Raw genomic sequence first — 25,273 nt, 5'->3', positions numbered from 1 at the left:
ACAAATCAGACATTTTTTTTCAGCTGGCCACCTGCAAGGAGATGACTTTTGGTCTCTGTCAAAGACCTGTGGCTGCCTCTCTCACTGTGTTCTGGCATCCATTCACTGCACAACTGAAGATGTTCACCAAGTGATGGCACCCACTTAGTGCTGTGTATGTAATTTGACCCCCTGCTATCTGTCACCCACATGGTACCTCATGCTCTATGACTGCGCAAGACAATCTTGAACTGGTGCAGACTTACTTCCTTGCAGGGGCTGAAGTTAAGAGAGTCATTGATGGAGTGACATGCCTCAACAGCTGTCGTGAACCCCGTGGTCTTTAAGGTGCTTAAAGATGTTTAATTTCACCCATGGCTTTTCACATGCACCCAGTTTGTGGCTGGCAGGATTTGTTAGGTCTTACTGACTGAAATGAAATAATGGCAGGAGGAAATGAGCCAACCAACATAATCACATTCAAGTGGCACAGTGGCTGCTGTGTCCACTGCTAATGAGGGCCTGCACAGTGAGAGGCTGAGATGATTTCAAAGTGCATGAGACATATGGTGGTGCAGATACCACGGTCTTAGATATGTGCTCGTGTTTGATAATTCATTTGTGTCTCTGAGTCTGAATTTTCCACATGAACGTGTGTGTTCCACATGAACAGTGAAAGAACATTTTCCCATATGTGTTCAAGAGACATGAGAGCGCTTTGTAGTCGTGTTTACAGACAGGAAGTGGGACATTCTTGCTCACGTGCAGAGTTAATTTCGGACTGAATCCTCTGTTCTTTCACCTCAACACATTTGTGTCCAGTTTTCTTTTTCTCTCTTTGTTTTTCAGTTCAATTCCAGGTCTTGGGATAGGGAGAATTTGTTTTATGTTATATGCCTAATCTTTTTGTTTAGTTCATTTTTCTCTTTCTGCCCATGCCCTGCCTAATCCCTAACTGGTTCTCTGACAGGGGGAAATTGTGCATACAGGCCCCTCACTGTGTACTGTTTGATCCAGTCTTCTTACCAGTCCTGCATCAGACTAACATAGGAACATAGCAAGCCTCATTTTCCTTTGATCCATCGCAAACGAGTAGCAAATTAGATAGGCAACTAGATTTAGCATGGTTTAGACTTGGAAAAGATTAATAAAAAAATGCTAGTCTTCTAATTATTGTGTGTGATTGTGTGTTTGTTTTAATTCAGTGAAAAAATGAAACATCAGAAGAGTCAGATATGCTGATGTCTGTCCCTAGCTGCTGACACTGTGAGTGTTGCATAGAGCTGCTGTTCAGACTTTTTGATGAGCCAAACTGTTTGGAATTCTCCCAAGTCTTTAATATGTAGAAATGATGCTTAATCACTTTGTGGTGCCAGACTGCAATCTATAGTATTCAACACACATCTGGTTTCCAGAAATTCCCTTCCCTCAGGCTTCTCTGATCATTGGAAGCTCCAAGCAGCTTTCTGTTGGACTAGCTGGAGATGCTTCCTGTGGAATGGCAATAAGCAGACATCAGAGGAGCTTACTTCTTTGCAGTGTCCCTTTATATGTCATCTGTGTCTTTATCCCAGTTTACAAGCTTTATCCATCACATTCACATCACACTAGAGGTCAGAGTAGAAATAGTTCCTACAGAAGCCATATGCAGATTCTTTAAAACAATATTGTGACCTGACTCATATTTCTTTACTTTTCTGAAGTTGCCAAGTATCCATTTATGTTTGTCTGTAGCATTTATAGAGCTCTGCTTTCATTTCAGCAACTTTGATTACACTTTATATCGCTGCCTTAGTGTTAGATCTCAGGGACTAAAGAGACTAAAGAGAGACTGTACTTGAACATGTCCATGTTTGTATCAAAATATTCCTGTGTGCCTGTATGCCATATGTGTGGCTTTTGATATGAAACTGTGTCCTAGCAGTTGTTTTGCTTCTTGTGGTTGTTCTATGTTAAATAGTTTGACAACCTCACTTCTAGCTCTTTAAGGGATTGTGATTAGAAATTAGGTCACTCTGTGCAAGTGTTAGGCATGCATTGGAGATTATGTTTATGGGATGGATTTACTTTTGTTAAAGAAAGTCTTTACGAATATAGAGGTACAAATGTGTGCGCTTCTGTGTGTTTGTGTGGAGCGGCTGTTTGGTGCGAGGCCTTGAAGGGCAGATGTTTTCTCTGTGGGCCCAGCAGTTTTTGGCTTGTCAAACGATGGAGACCACAGAGAGTGAAGAATTTGGTGCCGATGTGAACTGGAAAAAAATGTGTAATTAGATTCCAATCGAATCCTTTGGCGTCAACACCAAACTGGTGTGGGCATTAGCCTTCACAACAGGACATAGTCACTGACCCACATTCAGCACGGCACTCTGAACAAGTTCAGTAATTTTGATAAATGCTTTCATTGTTCAGACTTTCATTTGCTCATCATATAAGTATTGATGGTATTAATTTCATAATATTTTGCTATTACATATTACATGGTTGAAATGGTTCCAAGCTTTAATATTAGGTACTATTTGCCACTTCCATCATCACTTTCATTGTCTCTAATATGTATTGATATGACCTATATACCCACCCATATATATATATATATATATGTATACATATATATTAATGTGTGTATGTGTGTATGCACTCTGGACGTGTCACTAGTCCATTACAGAGACAGTCAAACAATCGAGACAAACAACCATCAATGCTTACACTCACTCCAAGGGTTAATTTAGAATCACCAGTTAACCATTCATCTTTTTGGATGATGGGAAGAAGCTGGAGTACCTGGAGAAAACCCAAGCTTGCACAGGTAGAACATGTAAACTCCACACCCCACCAAGAATGGACAAAGTTGTTATTCAAACCAGGACTATGTAATAGCAAAGTGTTCTGTGTAATGTGTAAGTGCAAAGACTCGACTTGGTCTTCAACTGTCAGTGGCAATTGAAAACAAACTCACCCACTATGCATTCACTGCCATGGAAATATCTGCTGCTCAGTTACTTAATTCAAACTTCAAAAATCCATTAATGCTTTGACAGAGTGTATAGTCTTGCCACTGTTATTCACAATATGCCTTCCATATAATTCCCACAGTTTGCTTCTTTTTTTCAACACATAAAATAATACAATGATTTGGAGAGAGATTTTTAAAAGGCTAGAGGTCCAAAGTGCTTTTAAATTTCCACAGTGAATGCAGATTGTTTGCTCAGTCTGGTGTGTCCGTGTGCCGAGTTAGTTTATCAGTCGTAATATTCTGTTTGTGCATTTGATTTAAGTTTTCCTAAACTCATTGTGTTTCTGTCTGCACGCACTGGTATCCCAGACAGAAAGTCACATGCAGTCCTTATTAGATTATCTTTTCTTACCGCCCCAGAGAAAATGTGTTTGGATTTAATCAACTACTTGCACTGGATCTTTCATTATTTTTTCATTATTAATCATTGTTTTTTCAAGCTTGGCACCTTTGACAGTTTTCTGAAAAAAGTCTCCATCAACAGTGTTTTTTACAGTGTGAGTGTTGCATATCTGTGAGTCTATGATTTTTTAATTCTGTTTGATGAGGACATGTTATAAGTTATTAAGTTGGTTATAAGTTATGTGCACATCTCCAAACAGCAGTTCAGATGTTAGTTCTTTTATTCCACTCATTTCTGGGTGTGGCCCTAGATACTATGGGAATATCTAACTGCCCAGATTTCTTTTTGGCTTCATTCCTTGTTAAAATTCCACCCAGTTCCCAGACTCGATAGCTTTTGACAGTGTAGTACTGTGCTAGTGAGAGAGGGGTATTTTCAGGCAGGGATTGGAGTGTAGGTGGTGTGAGTCATGAAGCATGTCTACAGAGACATTTGTTTAAGAAATACAGAGAACACATTATGTACATGTATGACTGAAATGGTGCTGAGTTATGTGACTACAGAGCATGGAAAGAATGGGTCAAGAACCATAGAAGATGCACAGATGAAGCCTGTCTGGTGGCATTTGTTAGGAATAAAGCTCAATCTGTGAGATGGACTGGTTAGATCTTTTTTGTCTGTCAGTGCTGCTTGGCAGTTGTGGGAATTTCATAGATTAAAGCACCAGGGTAATGAAAGAGAGTCAGAGAAATGTGTTATGGCTAAGAATCTGCATAATTTTCATAGTGATCTGTATCTGTATTCTAATGGTTTGATGCTCTGTGCATGTTAAATCCGTTCAACAAGCACTGGCGGACATCCATGAAAGTGCTGAACTTTTTGGCCCCTTCTCAAGTACTTTGACCTTTTTGATGTGATTGGAAAACATACTGAGTCATCTGTCCTTAGAGATACTATGATGGAATGAACATAGCTTTAAATGGTGGGGAAATATTTGTTCATCAGTAGTCATATCCGAGTACTCTTGACAACAATGATTTCTGCTAAACTTGTACAAACTTCCTTATTTTCCATTTGAAGGAAAATAAATTGACAGGTGAGGCAAGGACATCATTACATGATGAGCCTAATGAAATGCATGCAAAACTTGTACAGACAGTCAGTGCTGGAGGATATGTATAGAAGCTGCAAGAATTGGCAAAACTCAAGGTGACTTAATGGATCCACAGCAGGGAAAAGATAACATTCTTTTATTGATGTTGCGTGGATCCAGACTACTAATGGAAACCATCCATTACTCTAGGCTGTTCTTCTTGATACCTTGTTAGAAGCAGGAAAATTGTGAAACTAGGAAATACTCCACAGAAATGTGTATATGTTTTATTTGGGCTATTCTTGTATCCAGCTAGCTTTTGACATAGTGTCAACACCAATTAAAGTTTATTCTTTGCAAGTCCAATGCAAATTTTTCCCACTTGCTATGAATCAGTTTTTAACGTTATTTTTCATTTAATTTTATTTTTATGTTTTTGGGTATCGGATACCAATTATTTCATGCATATTTGATTCCAGATAACTGCAGAAGCAGTGTCTTTGTTGAAGGAGTTTCTGGTGCTTGTCTCAGATTTCTCCTGTGGCACTGCTGGCACTTGTGATTGTTCCTTTTTTGTCTTTTAAGAGTCAGAGGTCAATGGGCTCCTGTCAGCCCACAGCTAAGATTTTAACCGGGCAACAGCTAACTTATTTTATGTGATTCAATGAGTACATTGCAATACTCTTGGATTACTTGAAATAGAATGATTATGTTAGCTGCTGTGGATGGACTGACATAAATTTGAGGATCATGTATAATTAAACTGACATTGCTTCAGTTTAGGAACATTATTTAGAATGTTATTGACATCACTACCTTCTGACCTCTCTTCCTCTTTGTGCCTGAGCATTTAGAGACACAGAGAGTAGGATCAAAACAGATGTAGAGAAAGTGCAAGTGTATTGGTTTCCCACTTTGACTAAGAGACAAACGTTCTACTCAGCTAGCCTAAAGGAAATATGATAACAATATGATATCCAGAGCCAGTGGGTTAGATTCTCTATAATGTGGCCAACCCATGATCCAGATTTCAAACCAGGAATGAGTGATGGCGGCTTCATTGAATAGGATAGAAAAGGACTCTCCACATTATGTCTACTTATTTATAACCAGGATTTCATAGACTTCAAAACCATATCAGATAGATATGGCCTTGCTCGGCAGGATTTCTATAGGTACCACCAACTCCAGCACTTTGATAACAACACTAAAGGACTTATACAGGAAAATATATCAAGTATTACCAAACTGTTTATCAAAGGCTATATTACAAAACTGTCCAGAAAGATCATTAGAGAAGTATACAGACACATAGCTGAATTAAGAGGTCACTCAACAGACTATATGAAGACGAAATGGGAAAAAGAATTGGGAACTGTAATTACTTCTGAAGACTGGACAACTATAATTGACACACAAATCACCACTACGGTCTCACAAATGTGGAGAGATTTCTCCTGGAAAGATTGTATCAGATTCTTTATAACACCAAAGCAAAAGTCTAAACAAACAGGACTACAACCTACATGCTGGAGAGGATGTGGCCACAGTATGGCAGATCATACACATATATGCTGGAGCTGTCCTACTCTTAAATCCTTCTGGGAAGGAGTTCAAAGCATAATTAGAGAAGTCCTGCAGTATAGTTTTGATCATACCTGTTTATCATTGTACTTGGGTAATATGGACATTGAACTACCAAAGAAAGACAGATAACTCCTAAAAATAGAGTCATAACAAGCCATAACAAGAAGATCGCTCAACACTGAACCTTCCACGGTTAATCAGTGGAAATTCATAATTAGAGACATCCAAACTATGGAACTACTGACTTTTAGTCTCAGATTACAAAGGAACAAAGGTGATGCCCTCTGGGAAAAATGGAAGACCTATCTCATGAGAAGAGGTGATGGCCTGCCTTAATGCCTTGTTTATTTTGGTTAAGAAAAAAAATGACCATATTGTTGTTATCAGTGATGATTTACTCGCAACCCCATGTTTTTTTTATGAATGTGCGCATGTGTGAGTGCAATTAAGTATATATGAATATTTACAATTATTTGGACATATGGGTGTAAGTGAATACATGCACATATGTGTTCAGGTGCAGAGGCATATGTGTATATCTATTTTTTTGTTTGTTTCTCTTCTATCAATGACATTAAGGACATTACATGGATAGCATTTGAATTATTTTGTGACATCATATTGTAACTATACTTTGGTATTTATTGTATTGATGCTGCCCATGTTTTGTACAAAAAAAAGGAAAAAAAATACAGTCTGGGGCACCATGTCTCTACATGCTTTCTTCTTAGGACAGCCTTATGGGAGCATACAGGGATGGCCAAATCGTCTTGCTAACTTCAAGCAAATGTCAATTAGTTTGATGGAGAATTTAACCAGCATAATCAATCTGTTAGATGGTTTTTGTTATTCATTTGTTTCATTCAAAGTTAAATACCTAAATAGTCAGTTTGCTATTATTATTTTGCAATATTTGCAATTTGTTCGTAAATTCAAATTTACATGCAAACATGAGTTCAAAAGAGTTAATTCAGTTATGGACAATTTGCATTATTACATGCATATTGGTTTGCTGATCAAAACTTGGGAGTTAATTGTTAGTGAAGTTGTCATATTGTATTGATCTTCACAAGTTCCAAACATTCACTGTTTGAGCATCACATGGTTTCTTTCTCAGTAACTTGGGCTAGATTATTTTTTTTAATTCGCTAAGCTATGTAAGCAATTCACAACTATTTTATTGGACATCACAACATTGCTCAAAATATTTCACTTTGTGTCAGTAAAATTGTCACTGACACCAAAATGCTGACTGCTTGCAGTGCTGTGCAATAGAAAAATGAAAGATTCTGTTGTGCGTCATGCTGAGATGTTTAGATTCTGATTTCAACAGTGGGCACAAGTTTACTGGGAAAGTAAATACTGCACAGTACCGTACACAGAGAGGAATCTGAACAGTTGTATTCATCAGAGAATTATTTGTGTAGGGTTGTGATGCCAGTACTGTAAACAGAAAATGAAACAATGATAGTTAAGTCATATACAATGGAAAAAAACTGTCACAAAATGACATCTATGTCTAAAACCTAATGCCAACAACAACAAAATTAAACAATATAACATAAAACAGGAATACAAAGCATTCCATATGGAATGATGGCTCAAATTAGGATGATGCTACAGTGGACCTGTTATATGAGGCTTAACCCTCTGACCAGCGTCTTCCATATTGATGGCTATGACTTGATCTGAGATTACATCTTCTAACACCATGTTGTTATTCCTCCTCTTTGTTTGTGATTGTGCTTTGGGCACGTGCCAAACTTAATTAGCTGAATGTGTTGGTTAAATTCTTTAAGGTATGACATACACGGTAAAACTTCCTATGATAGTTTCCAATATGTGTAAAAGGAAGTAATATCAGTGCATTCTTTGTTTAACTGTTTTTTTAAGGTCTGTTTGTACATATATACGTTATCCCTTGACATTAGGTACTTTGTCTCCTGTCAGTGTAAATAGAGCAGATTTAAAAGTTATCCTACCTGACTGCCTGTGTCTGAGCATTTATTGGTGCCACTTATGCATAGAACAGCTTGAGGATTCAGTTGTTGTTTTTCTGCAATGTCTGTAACCATTTGATTTGTCTTATTTATTACTCTGTATAAAATCAAATGTAAAGCCATGAGGTCTTAGATACCTTCAGATCTGTAACGTATGTTACCTGCCTATGATAAATAGTTTAACCTATTTACAATCTCTTTATCGTGTGTGGGAGCTGAGAGAGTGAGCTGTTAAAGCTCCTTTGAATAAACAACGTTTGTCTTGCAAAGAAGTGATGTCATACAACGTAACACTGGGTTTTTCTGTGAGCAGTGTCTTGGTTAAAGTAAACTCTCTCCACATGTTTAATTAACAAGGAGAATAAAAGGCAAGCTCTGAGCAGCAAGAGCTACAGGAGGCAATTTGGGTTTAGGATCCTCGTTTCAGATGCCTGGAATGCTAAGTGCTGAGAGGCTCTCTGTAGCAGCTGGTGGGAGGCTGGCTGTGCACAAAGCTCTGATCCTGGCTAACGCTCACAGCAGCACTTTATCAGCAGACATCTAATAACATGAACAGCAGACTGCAAATAAAGCACAGGCACGTTGTAAGGACAGAAATCATCCACAGGGAGGAAGCTCGTTTCCAAAGGGGCAGCAGTTGCTGCAATAAACATAATTAGACCATTTATACATTTGCACCAAATAAATGTTTCTGGACAGCTGGTTTAATTGGTTATCCTGCTTGCAAAAACAATAAATAAAAAAAAAACGATAAATTAAAGTTTCAAGGGTTTTCATTAGAATCTCATCAGTTATCTAGAGGGCATTGCAGAAATTTGGCTCACTCTGTCTAATTTCAGTCATGTCTGTACTTTCACAAAATACCCGAAATAAAGGAAAAGTGCATAAAGATATAAAAAGGTTTGAAAGCAATATTTTATGATTTAAAGCAATGCTTGCTGACTTGTTGACTTGTTGGGCTGTAGCAGTGAGACTATATAAAGAGCCAATAGACATACAATTGTAAAGGATTCAGATTGTGATTAATGGGATGTGGATGTTTTTTTTGCCAGCTTGTGCAGGGTGAACAGTGTGCAGGTGTCAGCTGTCAGGTGTGCTACTGCAGGATTATGAGTTAGACTCCGTACCTCCCCTATCCTATAATAACAGCCACAGAAGCCTGGCCACCTGCCGCCACATCTCAGAGGAGCTTGTCTCTTCCGACTCCTAGGAAGCAGGAAGGCACCCCACTTTAAAACCAGCTTCCAGCCACACTAAACCCACCTCGTCAGCTCAGTAACAACCAGCACTTAACTGATCGAGACATAAGGGGCTGTCAGACTAGCAGAATTTAAGTGTTAAAATGACAAGAGTGAAAGCATGCTGCTGCAATCTGCTACAAGCTTCAGTCTATCAGAAGGGTTTTTAAGAGCTTTCCATTGCTAGAAATGGGAATAAGAACAAGAAATAAATCTAGTAACTACACTCTGTGAGCATGAAATAACAGAGCAACTTATTTCCTCGATCTGCACCACAGCTAGAGGCAGATGGTTCATTTTCTCTTAATTTTCATTCCCAGCCGACCCCATTGATGTTCTGCGAGTGCTGGAGCTATCAGAGACCATGGAGGGGGTGTCCTTGGAGGCTGGTCTCTGCACCAGCAGGAGAGGCACAGAGGAGACGGACCTGGCTTTCAAGATCAAAAAGATCCAGATCAGCGCTCCCACTAAACAGCTATTCCCAGGTAGTGTCTAGACAGTTTTTTTTTCTACAAGACTATATACAGAAAATCCTTTCAATTAACTTCAGTAAAGGAATACTTGAGGATTTCTAAAAATAGCAGAGAGCACTAAAACATTTAGCATTGGTGAAGAATTATTCTCAGTAAAACTGTAAGAAATATGACTGATCTCCAGTCTCTTATTCTCTTGGCCCCTCAGTGCTTTCATGGGCAAAATTTTATTTAATATTTCATTATCTTTACTGACAGTGGGTGGTATCGGTATGTTATAAAAATGGTCTACTGCCTGCTGTGCTTTCTTCTTTATGACTTAACAACTCCTAACTCCTTAACTTCCCTCTCCTCTTTTCATCCAGATTCCAAATTTCCTGAGAATTTCTCCCTAATGGCTACAGTGCGAGCTAAAAAGGGCTCCCAGTTCTTTCTGCTTTCAGTGTATGATGACCAGGGGGTACAGCAGTTGGGACTTGAAGTGGGCCAGTCACCTGTCCTCCTGTATGAGGACCAACATGGGCAGCCCACCCCAGAACTTTACCCAATCTTCAAGAAGATCAACCTGGCAGATGGAAAGTGGGTAGTATAATGGCCTATAACTACTGTACTAAACCAGATATCAGTTGACCGGACCCAGTTGCTGATGTTTGTATCTAATAGAACAGGTACACTGTATAACTATCCACATAGTATAACATTTTTCAAATCTTGACAAGCCTCGGAGTGGGACCTCACATATCTGCTTTATTCTGTACAGCTCATTCAGTCTGCTTGAGCTCAGTATCTTTAAAGGGAATAAGATGGTTGTGGAGTGCTTGATGCAATGATTTGACCTTATCAAAGCAGTTAAGGAAATCACGCTTTCACAGCTTCTCTTATTCTCTTCTGGTCTCCTTGAGTGGTGTTAAAAAGTCTGCTCACATTCCTGATTCTGCAAATAGAAATTTCACCATTCACAAAAATCTGCCACCTCAAAACTATTTTGATACTTCCACCATAACACTCAGCTGTTGGTTAATTTTCTCGCTTTGATCTTTCAGATGGCACAGGATAGCCTACAGTGTGCTGGACAAGACTGTGACCCTTTACTTGGATTGTGAGAAGGCAGACACCGTGGATCTGCTGCGAGGGGACGATGCTATTGTCAGCACAGAGGGTGTCACTGTGTTTGGAACAAGGTTGCTGGATGAAGAAGTTTTTGAGGTAAGGTGTTATAAAAGCATAGCACATTATCAGTTGTTGATTTGGGAGTTCTACTCCTATCCAGTTCAGTTTTTGTATTTTCATTGTTTTCACTTAAAGCCTTTTCAGGTGTGGTAATTCTGCTTTGAATTTGCAGATACTGTGACAAGACTATGCCAGTAGTTGCCACCAGTTGTTTATTTTTTTTGTGCATTTCTGCATTGGGATAGACAAAGGAAAGCAATTCAGCACATTTACATGCACAATTAAGTGACATCATGCTTATAGCTCAACTAGGCCATTTAATCAGGCTATTTTTTTTGTCCCACCAAACAAGCACAGGATGGAAGATGATCTATTGACCAAAGTTTGTCAGATTCCTCTGTGATAGGTGGTGAAATGCCTGCTTTCAGGTTGTTAGTATTGAGCTTTCCCAATTTGATATATTACATCACTAAAAAGATTGACAAATTATTTAGCTGGCAGCAAATTTGTATTATGCTGAGGATCGAATTGGACAGCTTTGAGGTTCTGAACATTTCACACATGCTGTAAAATTCTTGCTTGTTATTTTGTTTGTCAGCCTCTTGGGCCTCTTTTTGTTAATGTATTAGCAGTGCAGTTCATCCACAGTGCTGCTGACTCGAGCATTTCCAGATGAGTGGAGCAATTAAAATCTGGATATTTTGGTGATACAATTATACAATGTTGTCATGCTAGACAATGCTAATCTTTTGCTTTCTTTTGAATTCCTCTTATGATCTACACAACAAACACTTCAAGCCTAATTTTGGACAAATGTGAAAAATGTTCATTTTGAACTTCATCCTGTATATCCTCTACTGTATATATTATAATACAGTATATATGTCAGTCATTTCAGTGAAATAGCGGTAATGCTAAGATAATCCTTATTTTGGACTTTAAAGCAAGGAACTTTTGATAAGTATATGATAAAATCGTATACTTGTCAACCAAGAACAAAAGCAGAAAAAGCTATGTTTAGCAGCGAGGAGGGAATATTCTGTTGAAGCACGCCCAGTCTCATAACTTTCATTTCAAAGTCAAGTAATGACACGTTCTTATTGGGTTTAGGGACTGAATGTGTGTAGTTTAGCCTTGTATTGTGATGATTACGCTCATCTACTTGAAGGAAAATTACCTGCCCTTTTTTTTAATCACAGTATCAGAGGACATGTCTAACTAAAAGATAAGATAACTTAATATGCCTGAAAAACCCTCATAAAAAGCATCAAACTAAACTCTGGGAGTGATTCCAAGTCCTCTTTTTCAGTGCTTCAACCTTTACTGTCAGTCATTCCCTGTACTTCCCATGATAATAGCCAGCCCCTTCTCCATTGTCATTCCCAATGAGCCCCCACTAAATCTCTCACCAAGAGCATGAAATTGAGATCAGCTCAAGCTCCTTCCCCTTCCATGTCCTCGGGGTCCTGTGTTTGCTCAGCAGTAAAGCAATGAAAAAAATGGAAATAGAGAAGGATAAGTTATTCAGTTTTGCAGCAGTAAGAGGTCTAAAGCTCAGAGAAACAATCATCTTCTCTGCCCCCTCTCTCTCATTTTTCCTAGATTTATTTCACAAAGAAAATGGACTGCATTACAACTTAAAGTAGAAAGGAATGGTTGTTATAAATGTTTATTTATTTGAAATGGTTTAATCAGTTTTTCGTTTGATCCTTTACTCGTTCTGTTATTGTGCAGCAGTTTACATTTGTTAACTGACTTGACATGACCAATAGATAAAAACCACGTACTTCTTCATTTTCACCAACAGAAATCAATGTTTTGGTCTTGATGTGAAGTGCCTTTGGCTGTTGCTATCTCCCTAACCTTATTCACACAGTAGCATCACATTATCCATTCCCTCACTTCACCTCAGTTGCCCTCGCAAGCCATGCTGTTACTCTCCACTCCCTTCCTCTTTCTTCCTTATAGACAATAACTGGCTTCTCAGTTTATTTAATTACTTTATATCCTGCCTGATATGAGAAATGTGTCTCCTTGTGGGTTCTATAAATTTCCTATTTCAGAAGTGAATGAGGCCCACAAATCTTTGGCTTCACTCCAAAAACACTCCCATACCCTTATTTATCATCATGTATGAAGAGACATGATGATGATGGTGTCAGATTTGTGGTGATTACTCATACACTGCAGACCAGAATCATCCTTTAGTCCAATCAATGTAATTTGTTTGTGGTCATATGTACTAATCCATCTGAGTCTTGAAATCTTTTCTTTGGAACATATGAATGATTTCCAAAAAAGATTTTTTACATTGAATTGATTTTTGTTTTTTATATTTTAACATCTTGGGTGAGGCTGGTACAGTGGGGAGAGAAGTTAAAGAGGCTGACCTCTGGGCCTCTGTTCCCAGGCCCTTGTTCTCAGGAGGAGGCCAGTGTTCCGGCCCAGTTGTCCCTCCATGGGAGCTTAGCGTGGGAGCGTGTGGACTGTGGTCAGCCACGAATGTGTCTATTGCTTCCAGATTGCCTACAAATGATTACAGAAGTTTTCTGTTTAAACTTAACACTCTGCTTGCATTTGCTTTAAAGCAAACAGTAAGTCTGGTTATGCTCCTTCTCAGTTGCTGTGTGCCCCTGTGCCTCCAATATGCTGACTGCATAGATAAGATCCAGCCCTGCAGTTATTTGTTAGAAAATTCTGATACATTCTGTCTCAATTAGGAATAAGCAATACATTCTTTTTGGCTCAGCGCTTTAGACATGTTGAAACAGTGCCTTGTGAAGCACATCATTAAAGAGCAGCTTTATTCAGATTACCTTACCTCACAAACTGGACGAGTACATTTAAGTCATGTTTTGCTTCAATAAGGACTTATACACGTTAGTGGCCAGCTGCTTTTGGGTAGCATCTGTTGCATCTTAAGAAAATGAGGACCACAAAAACTGTCATGCACACAAGAAAGCAGTCTATTTTTCAGAGTATGAGATCTGATTAAGGCTTGGCAAAAGAGAGTAAAAACTCCTCAGTGAAGGCCCAGTTTTTTTGTGATTTGGTGAAGCAGTATGATTGCTGGCTTGCTGGACCACACATCTTATTGCAAGCAGCAGGCAGAAATAGAGAACACGAACAAGTCTTTTGCCAACAAAACCATGTACGTGTGCAGAAAATTGTGGATTCAGCTGAGCTGTTTCCTTATTTGTCCTCTTTTGAAGTCCTTTCCCTATCATACACGAGATAGAGAATGGTGACACACACATGAATAAGTTTAAAACTTGTGTTTCTTAATAGTCCCTGTTAGGCAAACAAGCAGAAAAAAAACATTGTCTTTGGATATGATTAGTTCCTTCTTGCTGTTCCACTTTGTCTCAGACCTGAGAGTGGGGTACTTTTGTTTGCCTGACTCTGGTTTTTGGCCAAAACAGGAAGAAAAAAGGATAAGTGGATAACATCTCCTTTCATGTTTGATGTATTAAAGCATAAATTACTAAACAGTCTTTCCAAGGTTTACAGTTTTGTGCACAGTTATTGAGACTTTGCATAGATGTGCACTATTAATAAAGCTTGATTTGAGTTATATCAGAAGACATGAGAGCTACTGTTGGGTGAGGGAAAAACAGTATTTGGATTTATTTCACCTCTAGCTGCTAAAACAATGGGACGATAATTACCACAACATCAAGAAGTTAATCCAACTTAATTGATCACAAATAGCTGCTTAGCTGTCCTTGGATAACATCCTTGATGTCCCTGACAATGTTTGCAGTGGCTTCTCAGTTATATGCTAATATTTTACATACTTTATTCATTTTATCCAAATTTGTCAAACACTGAGCTTTGTGGCTGCCTGCATTGCATCTATGCTGCTTGGCTTTCTGACTTTTGATTTGCAAAAATGAGAAAGAAAACCTGTTTTTCTTTCTTTGGGAGTATCAAGGTATTGTTTTAGACCAGGTTTAGATTTTATCTATCATTTATCCTATAAAATGGGAAATAATGGCAAATGCTCTTCAGTAAAAAATGTTTGGCTGTTGCTATAGTCTTCAAATTGAATATTCATTTAGTAAGATTTGAGGCTTTGTGTTTGGTTTGTCCTTGATGAATTAGTCATTATTAAATAAAACAATTTTCCTTTGAAGCATGAATCCATAATCCTTCAAGACTGCCACAAAGAATAATGTAATACTGTTGAAGAATGTTGAGTGTAAAGACGCTAAAGTCAGCACAGGTGCTGGGCTGCGTGTTTGAATATATGCTCTGACTGTGCCTGCAGAATAGTATGAGAAATGAAAGGTCCTGTTTTGTGGGAACTATTTGACTCTTTCATTTACAATGTGAGGTCCCTCCTGCACTTATGAGAGCAGTGTGAGCAGTAGTCAGTTGCACCTGTACCAGTTTGAACAAGGTATTTCATTACACTTTGCTTTACATCTATTTATACAGTTGTGCTGTTTGTCTCTGTAGTGGTGTCCTTCCAAAATGTCTTTTCACTTTGCAGCAGTAGTCTCTGTTGTTGTCATTGTTTGAATAAGGTGGTCTCTTTTTGATTTCTTTATTTCAGGGAGATATTCAACAACTTCTAATTGTGGAAGACCCCCAGGCTGCTGCTAACTACTGTGTTAACTACATACCAGACTGCGACTCAGCTTTGCCACAAATCAGCCAATCCATAGGCCTGCCAGAGGTCAGTACTGCCACAAGGAGTAAGCAGTGATAACTGGAAAAACTCACGAATTTGTACAGGTCTTCCACGGTTTATATGATGAAGCATATGACGCATTTAAATTAGCAACAGAGACATGGTTTGTGTTTCAGTTTTGCCTGGGAATCTTTTTTCGAGGCCCTGTGATTTATTATAACATTTAAACAACACAAAAAGCTTCTACTTATTTCACCAATGTCCTTGCTTCCCAGCCAAGTAGTGAAAGGAGTACAAGCAAATGCATCAACAGACCTCTGTGTTCCAAAGGGTGGTTGCCAAAAGAAAACTGAGAGAATAAGATAGGATCAACCATCTGTTAAGGCAGAAAAGTCTTCTTTTAAATGCAGCCAGCACAGAAGCATTCCTAATATCAGGTGCTCTGTTAGCAACACACACACACATACACAGAAACATATATATAGTGAGTCAGAAGCCAAGAACTCAAATATGATATAATAGCTCCTACTTCCCTCAAGGCATGTATAGAAATAAATCTATTAGAGTTATGAATTACTTTACATGTCTCTAGTGATGAAGGAAACATATAAGAAGAAAGAGGTAGCTGGGTGTATGGTTGGGTTTTTAAGGAATACAGAGTTTTAACTCAGCACTTATGTCTTCTGTATTTGTAAAATTACAAGAATGTGCATGTATTAGCACACAACCAGGTGTGGCATGCCATTGATGAAACAATGAAGTGCGAGGCCATTTCAATAGTCACTCCAGCTGGCTTTTATAGAGCTACAGCTGAGTGATGAGCTCTCAGTCCAGAGGACATCAACATCTGTCATCTGACCGACCTACTTCCGTACACTCACCCACACTCTGACCATGTTTACAAGTGATGAATCACATCATGTCTTTCCCAGACTTGACCTTTGGTGTACGTTTCAGGCAGAGGCCATTCCCATCATTGATATACAATTAACAACACTCTTATAGATGACACAGCCCATATTTACTTACTTTTTATGGTACACTCACACATTGTAGGATCATAGACAGAGTGACCTCTGACCACACACGCAAATATGTCTTCCACTTTTTCTTGGAAGAAGTGTTTGTTCCCCCTCATTTCATGTTTGCTCTAGGTTTTCACCAGCTCAGTGGGAATCAGAGTGGGGTGTCTGACCCTACAAGGGTGTCACCAGGCCTGTATGTATTGCTTGACTTTCTTGTAGCAGGCTGTTTTCTTTATTGTATTTTCATTCACAGCAGTGTTTGTTTTTTCTCTACCCTCTACCTGTGCCCTCATCTTGCATTCCACGTTTTCATAAAAGAAACCTCAACTTGAGTCTGATGCTGGGATGCAGAGTGACCAGCCAGCTGAACCAAAAGAGGTCTCCAAAAAGGCCAGGAAAGGCAAAAAGAACAAAAAGAAGAGGGACAAGGGCTCTAAAGGCAAAGGCAAAGGCAAAGGCAAAGGCAAAGGCAAAGGCAAAGGCAAGGGCAAGAAGGGGTCCAGAAGGAAAAAACAGGAAGAGGAGGGTGTTGAGGAAGGCTTCCTCAGATTGACTACAACACTGTCCGAGTTTCAATCACAAGATCATTTTAAGCTCTCAGAACTGCCAGAAATTGAGAGCACAATTACAACTGTCTTTCCCACTGAAGTGTTTGACAAGACCATCATGAAGATGCCCACACAGGAACCTGACTTCACCACTGAAGCCCCCACTGTGGTACCTAGCACAATGCCTGTATCAAAGGTTACTGAGGAGGTAGACAAACTTATCAGTAGATGTCCTCCCACCATTTGCAGTTCTAACCAGTCACGGACCTAATATCATCTAACTGTAGTGAGCACCTCTTCCTATTCTCACCTCTTCAGTTGCTTTTCACCACTAACCATCACCATTCTAATCATTGCCACCTCTGAATCGTTGCCAGAAAACATGAAGACTGCATCTTACATAAAAAAATGTTGGATTATTTTAATTCATGCATAGGTCTGTGTATTATTGGAATATATGCAGAGGTACATTCATATGATATTTATGAAAGCCTGGTATGTAATACACTAGAGTTCCTGTTTTTCCCTTTTAAGAATAAATCTTGGTTTTGAAGTTCACTCAAGGTGAATATTGGGTTTAGATGGTGAAACGATTTGTTAAATTAACCACTATTGCCCTATGAGCATGCCACAACAGTATGCTTTTTTTAAATCTTGCCAATTTTTCTCGCAGCTTAAACAAGGAGTATTTTGTATGTCTCCTAGCTAGTTTATTATTTGTCACAGTAATTTTTAATGCTCACTCTGTTTCTGTCTCTGTCATGCTGTCACATGAATCTGATCTTATCCTTGAGCTAATTTCACTCCAGCATTGTAATTAACTGCACACCTGCCAGCCTGTATTTCAGTTAACCAACATATTTCCATTAAATCCACCTGCTTTGGGAACTTGAATTTTGTTCATTACAAAATGTGTTTTACACAGAGGCACTGTTTGCCACGGAAAGTGCTCAGTGCTCCCTATCTTTTTCGCTATGACTCACTTAAGTCTGTGCTGGCCTGCAGGATAACACCTCAGTGAAGACGCCACCGGTGGTGGAGTATGAGGATGACCTTTATGGAGACCTGCATGATGATCTTGTAGTTTCCACAGTAACGTTGGGCCCCAATGTTACAGAATATGAGGTGGGTTAAATGTTAATATGTGAAATGCCTTCACTTCATAACAAAAACCTTTATTTTGGTATTCACTCATTTACTAAACAGTTTCTGACTTTTCAACAGTTTCTTGAATATGAAGACTTGAAGAATGACTCAGTGTCGGAGTATGAAGAGTACGAAATATACGAGGACGACTTTGACTTTGCAGAGCGAGAAAGGGCTGAGACATTTGATTTCGAGGTAAATCTCATATATAAGTTGGGTCGTTTTAGATTGCTTGTGTCAAGTGATTTCTGACTAACCTAATCTATTCATCTGTTTCACCACTTCAGGCTACACTCAGAGTAGAGAAAGGCCAGAAGGGAGAGCCAGCTATTATTGAACCGGTGAGTTGCTAGAGGCATTTAATGAATAGTCTACCAGTTCTAGTTATGAGCTTGGGAACAGCTTAATATTCTCTTAATGTGCATTACAGTCAGTCTGTGCTTATTTCAAGGGTACATTAGTGGAAGGACCCCCAGGTCTACCAGGCCCAGAGGTAAGCCAGTCTTTTTCTTAACTGTCCAGATAAGGTCAAAAGCTCTTGATAATGTGGATTGTTGCCGTCAAAAGGCAACTGCAGTATTTTTGGACGTTGTAAAATGACTTTCAGGGAAAGATAAAAACTCTGCATCACAGCGATGGTAATATAATGTTATTCATATTCGGTTTTGTTTGTACATGAAGGGGGGCATGGCATAATTACAAATAAGCAGATCAGGAGATTTTAGAGGATTTTTGTTAAGAATTTGGAGGATCAGAATTTGATTATGTTTGATCTAAATCTAAGCTACAACATGACCATGTTCTTTAATGCTTTTCTGAGTGCTGTTAGTGTATCCTTTACAGGGGCTTGCCGGCCCATCTGGACCAAGAGGCCCTCCAGGACCCATGGGAGATCCAGGTGAAATGGTAAGTGTGGCTTATGAACCTACTATAGCTCACAGGGTGAATTTTAAGTGGGAGAGTTTGACTTTAATTTCACCCTTTCACCTGAGGGTCAGAAACAGTAGATTCAGATTTGCCCTTAAACTGAAACATGTCTGTTGGATTTCAATGTCCTCTTGACCCTGCTGGAGTTCAGGGAAGGATGTTGACTCACATGTGTGAACCGATTTAGTTATTTTTTGTTTGTATATGTATGTCTGTGTGTGTGTTTGTGTGATGAGTATTTTTGTCAACGTATCATCAGGATGGAAAAGTGCATAAACACACTGACAGATGCTCTGTCATCTTCAAAGTTGACAGAAAAGACAGTTTATAAACCGTAACACTGAGCTTATGTTTTCTTTGTAATGGCACTTGTTTACATAAGTGACACAAAAAGAATTAACATACAAATAAGTGCACTGAAACATGTTCACCATGTTCACGAATACAGATGAGTCATCGTGAGTTAGATTGTTCATTGGCAGATGGGCCAAACATCTGCCAAAGTGAGCTCTTTTCCAACCAAGTCCTGTCTTACATTAATTTCCTGGAGCTTTACCCAAACCTAAGGCATTAATAGCCTAATCATATCCCTAATCTTAAACAAAGTGTTTCTCTCAAAATGTTATCATTTCCATTATTGCTTTCCGTTCCAAAAGGTAGATCAGTTCCCAAGACTTCAGTCCGTGTACAATACACTACAAGCAAAATACACGATCCTTAACCCTTTTCTTGTCTTCTCTTTTTAGGGTCCTCCAGGACGCCCTGGTCTTGCTGGGGTTGATGGGATCCCAGGTCCTCCAGGAACCCTGTTGATGCTACCAGTGAGACCTTATAGGACACTCAGACATGCACAAGCAAACACACACTGAGCACACTTTGTTTTTATGTGGTGTGGTAACATGACCACAAGGGGGGGCTGTTTGATTGATCTTCATTTACATTTGGGGGATCCTGCAGTGGGACCTGACTCCTCCTTTTCCTTGCCACCAGTTTCAGTATGGAGGTGATTCACAGAAGGGACCAGTGGTGTCTCCCCAAGAGGCGCAAGCGCAGGCTATTCTGCAACAGACCAAGGTACACTTCACAGAAACCCATACTTTGGTGCCATCATGCTATATTGCAACATCAAGCGTGATCAGATGGTCATTTTAAGTTGTGTGTGGACAATTTAATTCTAATCAAAAGTGAAAGGTGCCTAGCTTGGTTAAAAGTAAATTGAATAAACTACACAGCTGTGGTTTTCTTGCAGCTGTCACTAATGGGGCCTCCAGGTCCACTGGGTCTGACGGGGCGACCAGGACCACTGGTAAGGCACCCTTCTGACTGGGACTGAATTTACACCTCACTGAGTTGTCCAACATCTAATCTTTGCAATCGACCAGCTCAGACTCAGACTCAAACTTTAAACTCTTCTCTCTAATCCTAAGCTTATCACTATGCATGTTCAATGTCTTTATTTATCAATTAAAACTGCAGAAATGAACAATTATAAAAATAAACATTGGTTTTTATGGCTTGCTTTCCGTTTTTTTCACATATTTGGAAAAAAATTAACTTCCTTCTCTTTCTTTTGTCAAATGAAAACATTTTTTTTGTTGTTTCTTTCTTTTTGAAGGGGGTTCCAGGTCCATCTGGGCTCAAAGGAAACCAAGGAGACACTGGCCCCTTTGTAAGACTAGATCAGTCACTGCTACCACAACCCTTTTTTTGTTACAATATTGGTTTCCTTTTGTCCTTTTGCTTTCCTTTTTACACATTTTCCCATTTGTTTTGCTTTCTTCATATTTCATGTAGGGACCTCACGGGTTGCCAGGTCCCCCTGGAATTAAGGGAAAGCCAGGCAAAAGGGTGCGATACCTTGAGTATTATAGGGTTCCAAGTCAAAAAATACTCTAACTGCATTTTGTGATAAATGTAAATGTTTTATGTACTGTAAAGGAGAATCCTTGTTAACTGGATTGGATATTCTATAGGGACGTGCAGGTGTGGATGGAGGTCGTGGAGCTCCAGGTGAAACAGGTTCAAAGGTAAGTCTTTTGAGATGATACTGCACAACACTGTGATTGTAATAGTCACAGCTTAATATGCTGCACCAATAACCCATTGATTTTGTGTTCCAGTGTGAAACAAGTATTTAGTCCGTCACGGGCAATAAACTGAGATTAGTAAAATCTCTTTAACAATAACCAACTATCTCCACTTGCAAGTGTAAGTCTTTAGGTATTGAACAGCTCCCAGCTTATTGCATGATATTGACAACAAGGCAGCTCAATATATAACAGCTGCAGGAAGGGCTTAACAAATAAATCAGTCTCCTCTGATGTTTGGTCCGACAGAACAGAGTCGTTATCACTCAGTGCAGCATTTTTGCGGACCTACAGCTAATCTGAAAGCTCTCCCTCCCTGACACTCTCAGAGCAGATGGGAAACTGTCAGGGGAGACTTTCAGTACAATTCTGCTAATGTTTACACATTAGCGTATGTGTATGTTTTTCAGGGTTTAATGCACTTCCTCTCTTTTACTTCCCAGGGTGACAGGGGTTTTGACGGTCTGCCAGGTCTCCCGGGAAACAAGGGACACAGAGTGAGTTTGATTTGGTAATTTGACATTGTCACTGTATTTATTTAGTCATTCAGACACCAACATGCTAACATGACATGCATGAATTCTTTACAAATCATATGGCAGATGTTTATTTGCATTTTATGATTACGATGATTGTTTTGGTTTTTTTGATGACAGTGCACAAAAAAGGCATCTGCTCAATACTGCTGTGCTAAAGCAGGCCAATCCAAAAATCCTGAGAGGTTTGAGATTAATGCTTTTATCTTGTAGGGGGACAGAGGGAAGCCTGGCCCTCATGGGCCTGTTGGAGAGCAAGGAGAGAAGGTTGGCGCACTATTCTTTCCAAAATATATTTTTTTCAGTCAACGATGCCAGAAGACTGATAAGTTTTACTTAATTTCACCATTACACACATTTAAAATGAAAATTCTTTTCAGATAAATGAGTTAACTCTATAAACCTTTTAGATGGTGAAGTCCCACAGGCCTAAACAGGCCTTAGAGAAATCAAGTCATAAACCTCTAAATTATTAACTTCACTGTGTTGGCTTGAGTTCATTCAGCATGAACGTCTGCAAAACACATGAAAGCTACTGTAGCTAGTGCATCCCGAACTGAAAATATGAAAACCAGAAGCACTGTCAGCATAATATCAATATATGCAGGCATACGGGTGAAGTCTTAGAGGGTGGACTATTAATCTTTGCTCCAAGATAGTTGAGGCTTATCTGTCAGTCAGCGAATTCCTTTATTGAGCAGTTTTCACAACCTGTGGGGATACATATTAACCCACACCAAAGGTTAAATCAAATAGTTGAAAGAGATGTATGTTGAATTAGTTTCTTTATTGTTTATTTTAGGGATCTGATGGACCTGTCGGACCAAGAGGGCAACCGGGTGAACCTGTGAGTACCCATAGTGAGAAAGTAAAATGTTTCCTATAGAAATACATCACAGCATGCCTTTACATGGAAATATTCTATCGTTACAATTTGTTTACATGAAAATTAGATTAGCAATTGATGGAGAGAATGCATTTGTTTAATGTGTGCATCGGGTTCTCAAAAATATAGACATACACGTAACCCCATTTGTTTGTGCAAAAATAACGGAGTGATTTCCACAACAAACCCTCCGCAGATTTTAGCTCCAGATCTCCAAGTTTCTGCCAAAAATCATACAACAGAGCTTCCACAAATACAAAATCTGCTTTTTCTTTTTGCTTGTGTAAACACAATAGAAACACTGAACAATAGCATAAGGTGGTCACATCTTATAAAAGGGAAACTGCTACAGTGTTAACTCTGGCATTAGAAGAGAAAAGGTGTCACACTTCAATATTCATTTAAATTCTGTCACCATAGATTACATCTGTGGTTTCCCAGTGATCCAAATGCTGACTGTCTTCTAGTGGGCCCAAGTTTAATAGCTCTGCTGAAAAAAGTGTCATTGTTTTTGTGTATGTGCTGTGAAAACTGGTTAATTGGTTATGACTCACTCTCTATCTTTCTCCCAGTAGGTGAGGTTACAGATCAGCAGGGTTCTGTCCCTCCAAATGGACCACTCAGTGCTTGAGGAAATAGAGCTGCCATAGGCTATGTTAGAAAAACTGTTTTAAAACACAAAGCCATTGGTTGTTAGCTGTTTTGATGAGAAAGAGAAAGGGAAGGGACAAGTGAGACAGCAGGAGAGAAATACAGGATAGAATTTTGGTTGGTGGTGAATGAGATGAGATAGATTTAGTGAGGAGTGTCAGCATGGTAAGAGATAAAATCCTGGCCTGAATGATTATATTTCCATATCAATCACTTCCCTGGAGATCACAGATGTGGCTATGGAACAGGTGGCTTGGCCGGCCTACAAAGAGGGAGGCTGACAAAAACAGATCACACAAACACACTCGCTCAAACAGGCTAGCACACTCTTTATGATGATCACATACAAACAAGCCATACATTCACAAACTAAAATAAACAATCTTTCTCTCGCTGTTTTTTATTTTTCCCTCTCTTTAGTTTTGATTTATGGGTTAGCTTTCCACACTCATTAAGTCTCATCATGAATGCAGGTTAGCTGCTAACTCTTTGCTGTGCTTTCTCTCTAGGGTACTCGAGGTCTTGTTGGGCCAAGGGGGCCTCCTGGCCCACCTGGCCAACCGGTAAGTAAACATCACCTTGATTACAGGATCAGAGCCATTCAGTCTCTTCAACTCTATAAAAGGTTCTTCAGTGCATGGAATCATAATTATGCCTCTGAAGATGAAGAACAAAGCTTTTGGACTCAGTATCATCCATTAAAATCTGACATTTAATCTGTGCCCATTTTTTTTCAGGGGATTCAAGGAATTGATGGAATACAAGGGTCAAAAGGCAACCTGGTTAGTCTTCCTACTTTAAGGGTTATTGTACATCATCAGGGGTTGAATATGAAAATGAGCATGTAGCTTTTTTAACTGTTTAGATATAGAAACATTAGCCAGAGAGTTATCCTTTGTTGAGATGGATAGCAAGTCACTGGATACAAACTTATGATTAAGAGCATGTGTAAACAGTGTGTAATCACCATTTTATCCATTCTTAGGGTCCACCTGGAGAGATAGGGCCCCCAGGTCAACAAGGAAATCCAGGAGTTCAGGTACTGCAGTTACACTGAAAAAAACTCCTGTTGCTATAAGAAATAATCTGACTATTATATGTTCAGTGAATTCACAGAAGTTCTCAACATACACTAGAAATTGCCAGATCAGTTGCAGTCACTTGCTGTCTTGTTTGTGTTTTTTCCTATTTAGATTTTTACTGAAGGTGTACTTTTTCTAATGTAGGTTTACTAATTTCTCTGGCTGTGTAGAAAATGATAATTATCCCCTTGCATGATACTGAAAAGTATTTAAATCTGAAGGCTCTCATGCAAAGCAATGTGAATCATATTCAGTTTGCCAGCATGTCAACAATATGCTCCACTCCCCATGCTGTCCATTATTCTGACACACTGTGATTGCACGCATAAAAATGCAAGCAGCATCAAACCTTGGGACACAATGCAATTCAAGCTTTATTTCGTTCCAGGGCTTTCCTGGTCCTCAAGGTCCCATTGGATTACCAGGAGAGAAGGTAGGTAGCATGTATCTCACTTAATTTTAGAATTAAACCTGTGATCTTATGACCCCTGTCGTCACACACCAAGGGGAGGTAGGCCAGGCAGGACAGTATGATCCAGTCAGTTCTGGCTACCATTCAAACAAGACAGAGCTGGACAGGAAATCAATACTCAACAAATACACACAGACATTGCAGACACTACAGAGAGTCTAGGCTGGTGTACATGGTGAGGCAGGACCTAAAAATGAAAGAAATATAGACTAAAAGACAATATGTTGCAGTCCACTGGAAAAAGTGATCCCCTAGGTATATGCTGAGGTGTTCAGTATTCTCTACTCTTTTATTTTTTTTCTATACAGGGTCCCCAGGGTAAACAAGGCATTCAAGGTCTACCAGGCATTGATGGCCCTCCCGTAAGTAAGCACAAATACA

At 39.2% G+C, this 25,273-nt stretch overlaps 1 protein-coding gene across 1 annotated transcript in view; it reads left to right on the top strand.

Annotated features, from left to right (window-relative positions):
* Positions 1–25,273, top strand: part of col5a3a (collagen, type V, alpha 3a) — a 45,132-nt gene that overhangs the window by 1,184 nt on the left and 18,675 nt on the right. The window contains exons 2-25 of the mRNA XM_072368399.1: positions 9,574–9,738; positions 10,092–10,305; positions 10,770–10,932; positions 15,455–15,577; positions 16,876–17,313; positions 18,111–18,230; positions 18,330–18,446; positions 18,539–18,592; positions 18,703–18,744; positions 19,095–19,157; positions 19,925–19,999; positions 20,169–20,252; positions 20,428–20,484; positions 20,794–20,847; positions 20,973–21,026; positions 21,152–21,205; positions 21,709–21,762; positions 22,015–22,068; positions 22,604–22,648; positions 23,848–23,901; positions 24,076–24,120; positions 24,324–24,377; positions 24,809–24,853; positions 25,201–25,254. Of these exons, the coding sequence (XP_072224500.1) occupies positions 9,574–9,738; positions 10,092–10,305; positions 10,770–10,932; positions 15,455–15,577; positions 16,876–17,313; positions 18,111–18,230; positions 18,330–18,446; positions 18,539–18,592; positions 18,703–18,744; positions 19,095–19,157; positions 19,925–19,999; positions 20,169–20,252; positions 20,428–20,484; positions 20,794–20,847; positions 20,973–21,026; positions 21,152–21,205; positions 21,709–21,762; positions 22,015–22,068; positions 22,604–22,648; positions 23,848–23,901; positions 24,076–24,120; positions 24,324–24,377; positions 24,809–24,853; positions 25,201–25,254 (2,282 nt within the window). The remainder of the gene's footprint in view (positions 1–9,573; positions 9,739–10,091; positions 10,306–10,769; positions 10,933–15,454; positions 15,578–16,875; positions 17,314–18,110; positions 18,231–18,329; positions 18,447–18,538; positions 18,593–18,702; positions 18,745–19,094; positions 19,158–19,924; positions 20,000–20,168; positions 20,253–20,427; positions 20,485–20,793; positions 20,848–20,972; positions 21,027–21,151; positions 21,206–21,708; positions 21,763–22,014; positions 22,069–22,603; positions 22,649–23,847; positions 23,902–24,075; positions 24,121–24,323; positions 24,378–24,808; positions 24,854–25,200; positions 25,255–25,273) is intronic.

Source organism: Leuresthes tenuis, unplaced genomic scaffold (assembly GCF_036924035.1).
Source record: "Leuresthes tenuis unplaced genomic scaffold, fLeuTen1.0.hap1 SCAF_17, whole genome shotgun sequence".
Taxonomy (NCBI): Eukaryota; Metazoa; Chordata; class Actinopteri; order Atheriniformes; family Atherinopsidae; genus Leuresthes; species Leuresthes tenuis.
The sequence above is the reverse complement of the archived record's forward strand: the minus strand, read 5'-3'. Positions and strand labels throughout refer to the sequence as shown.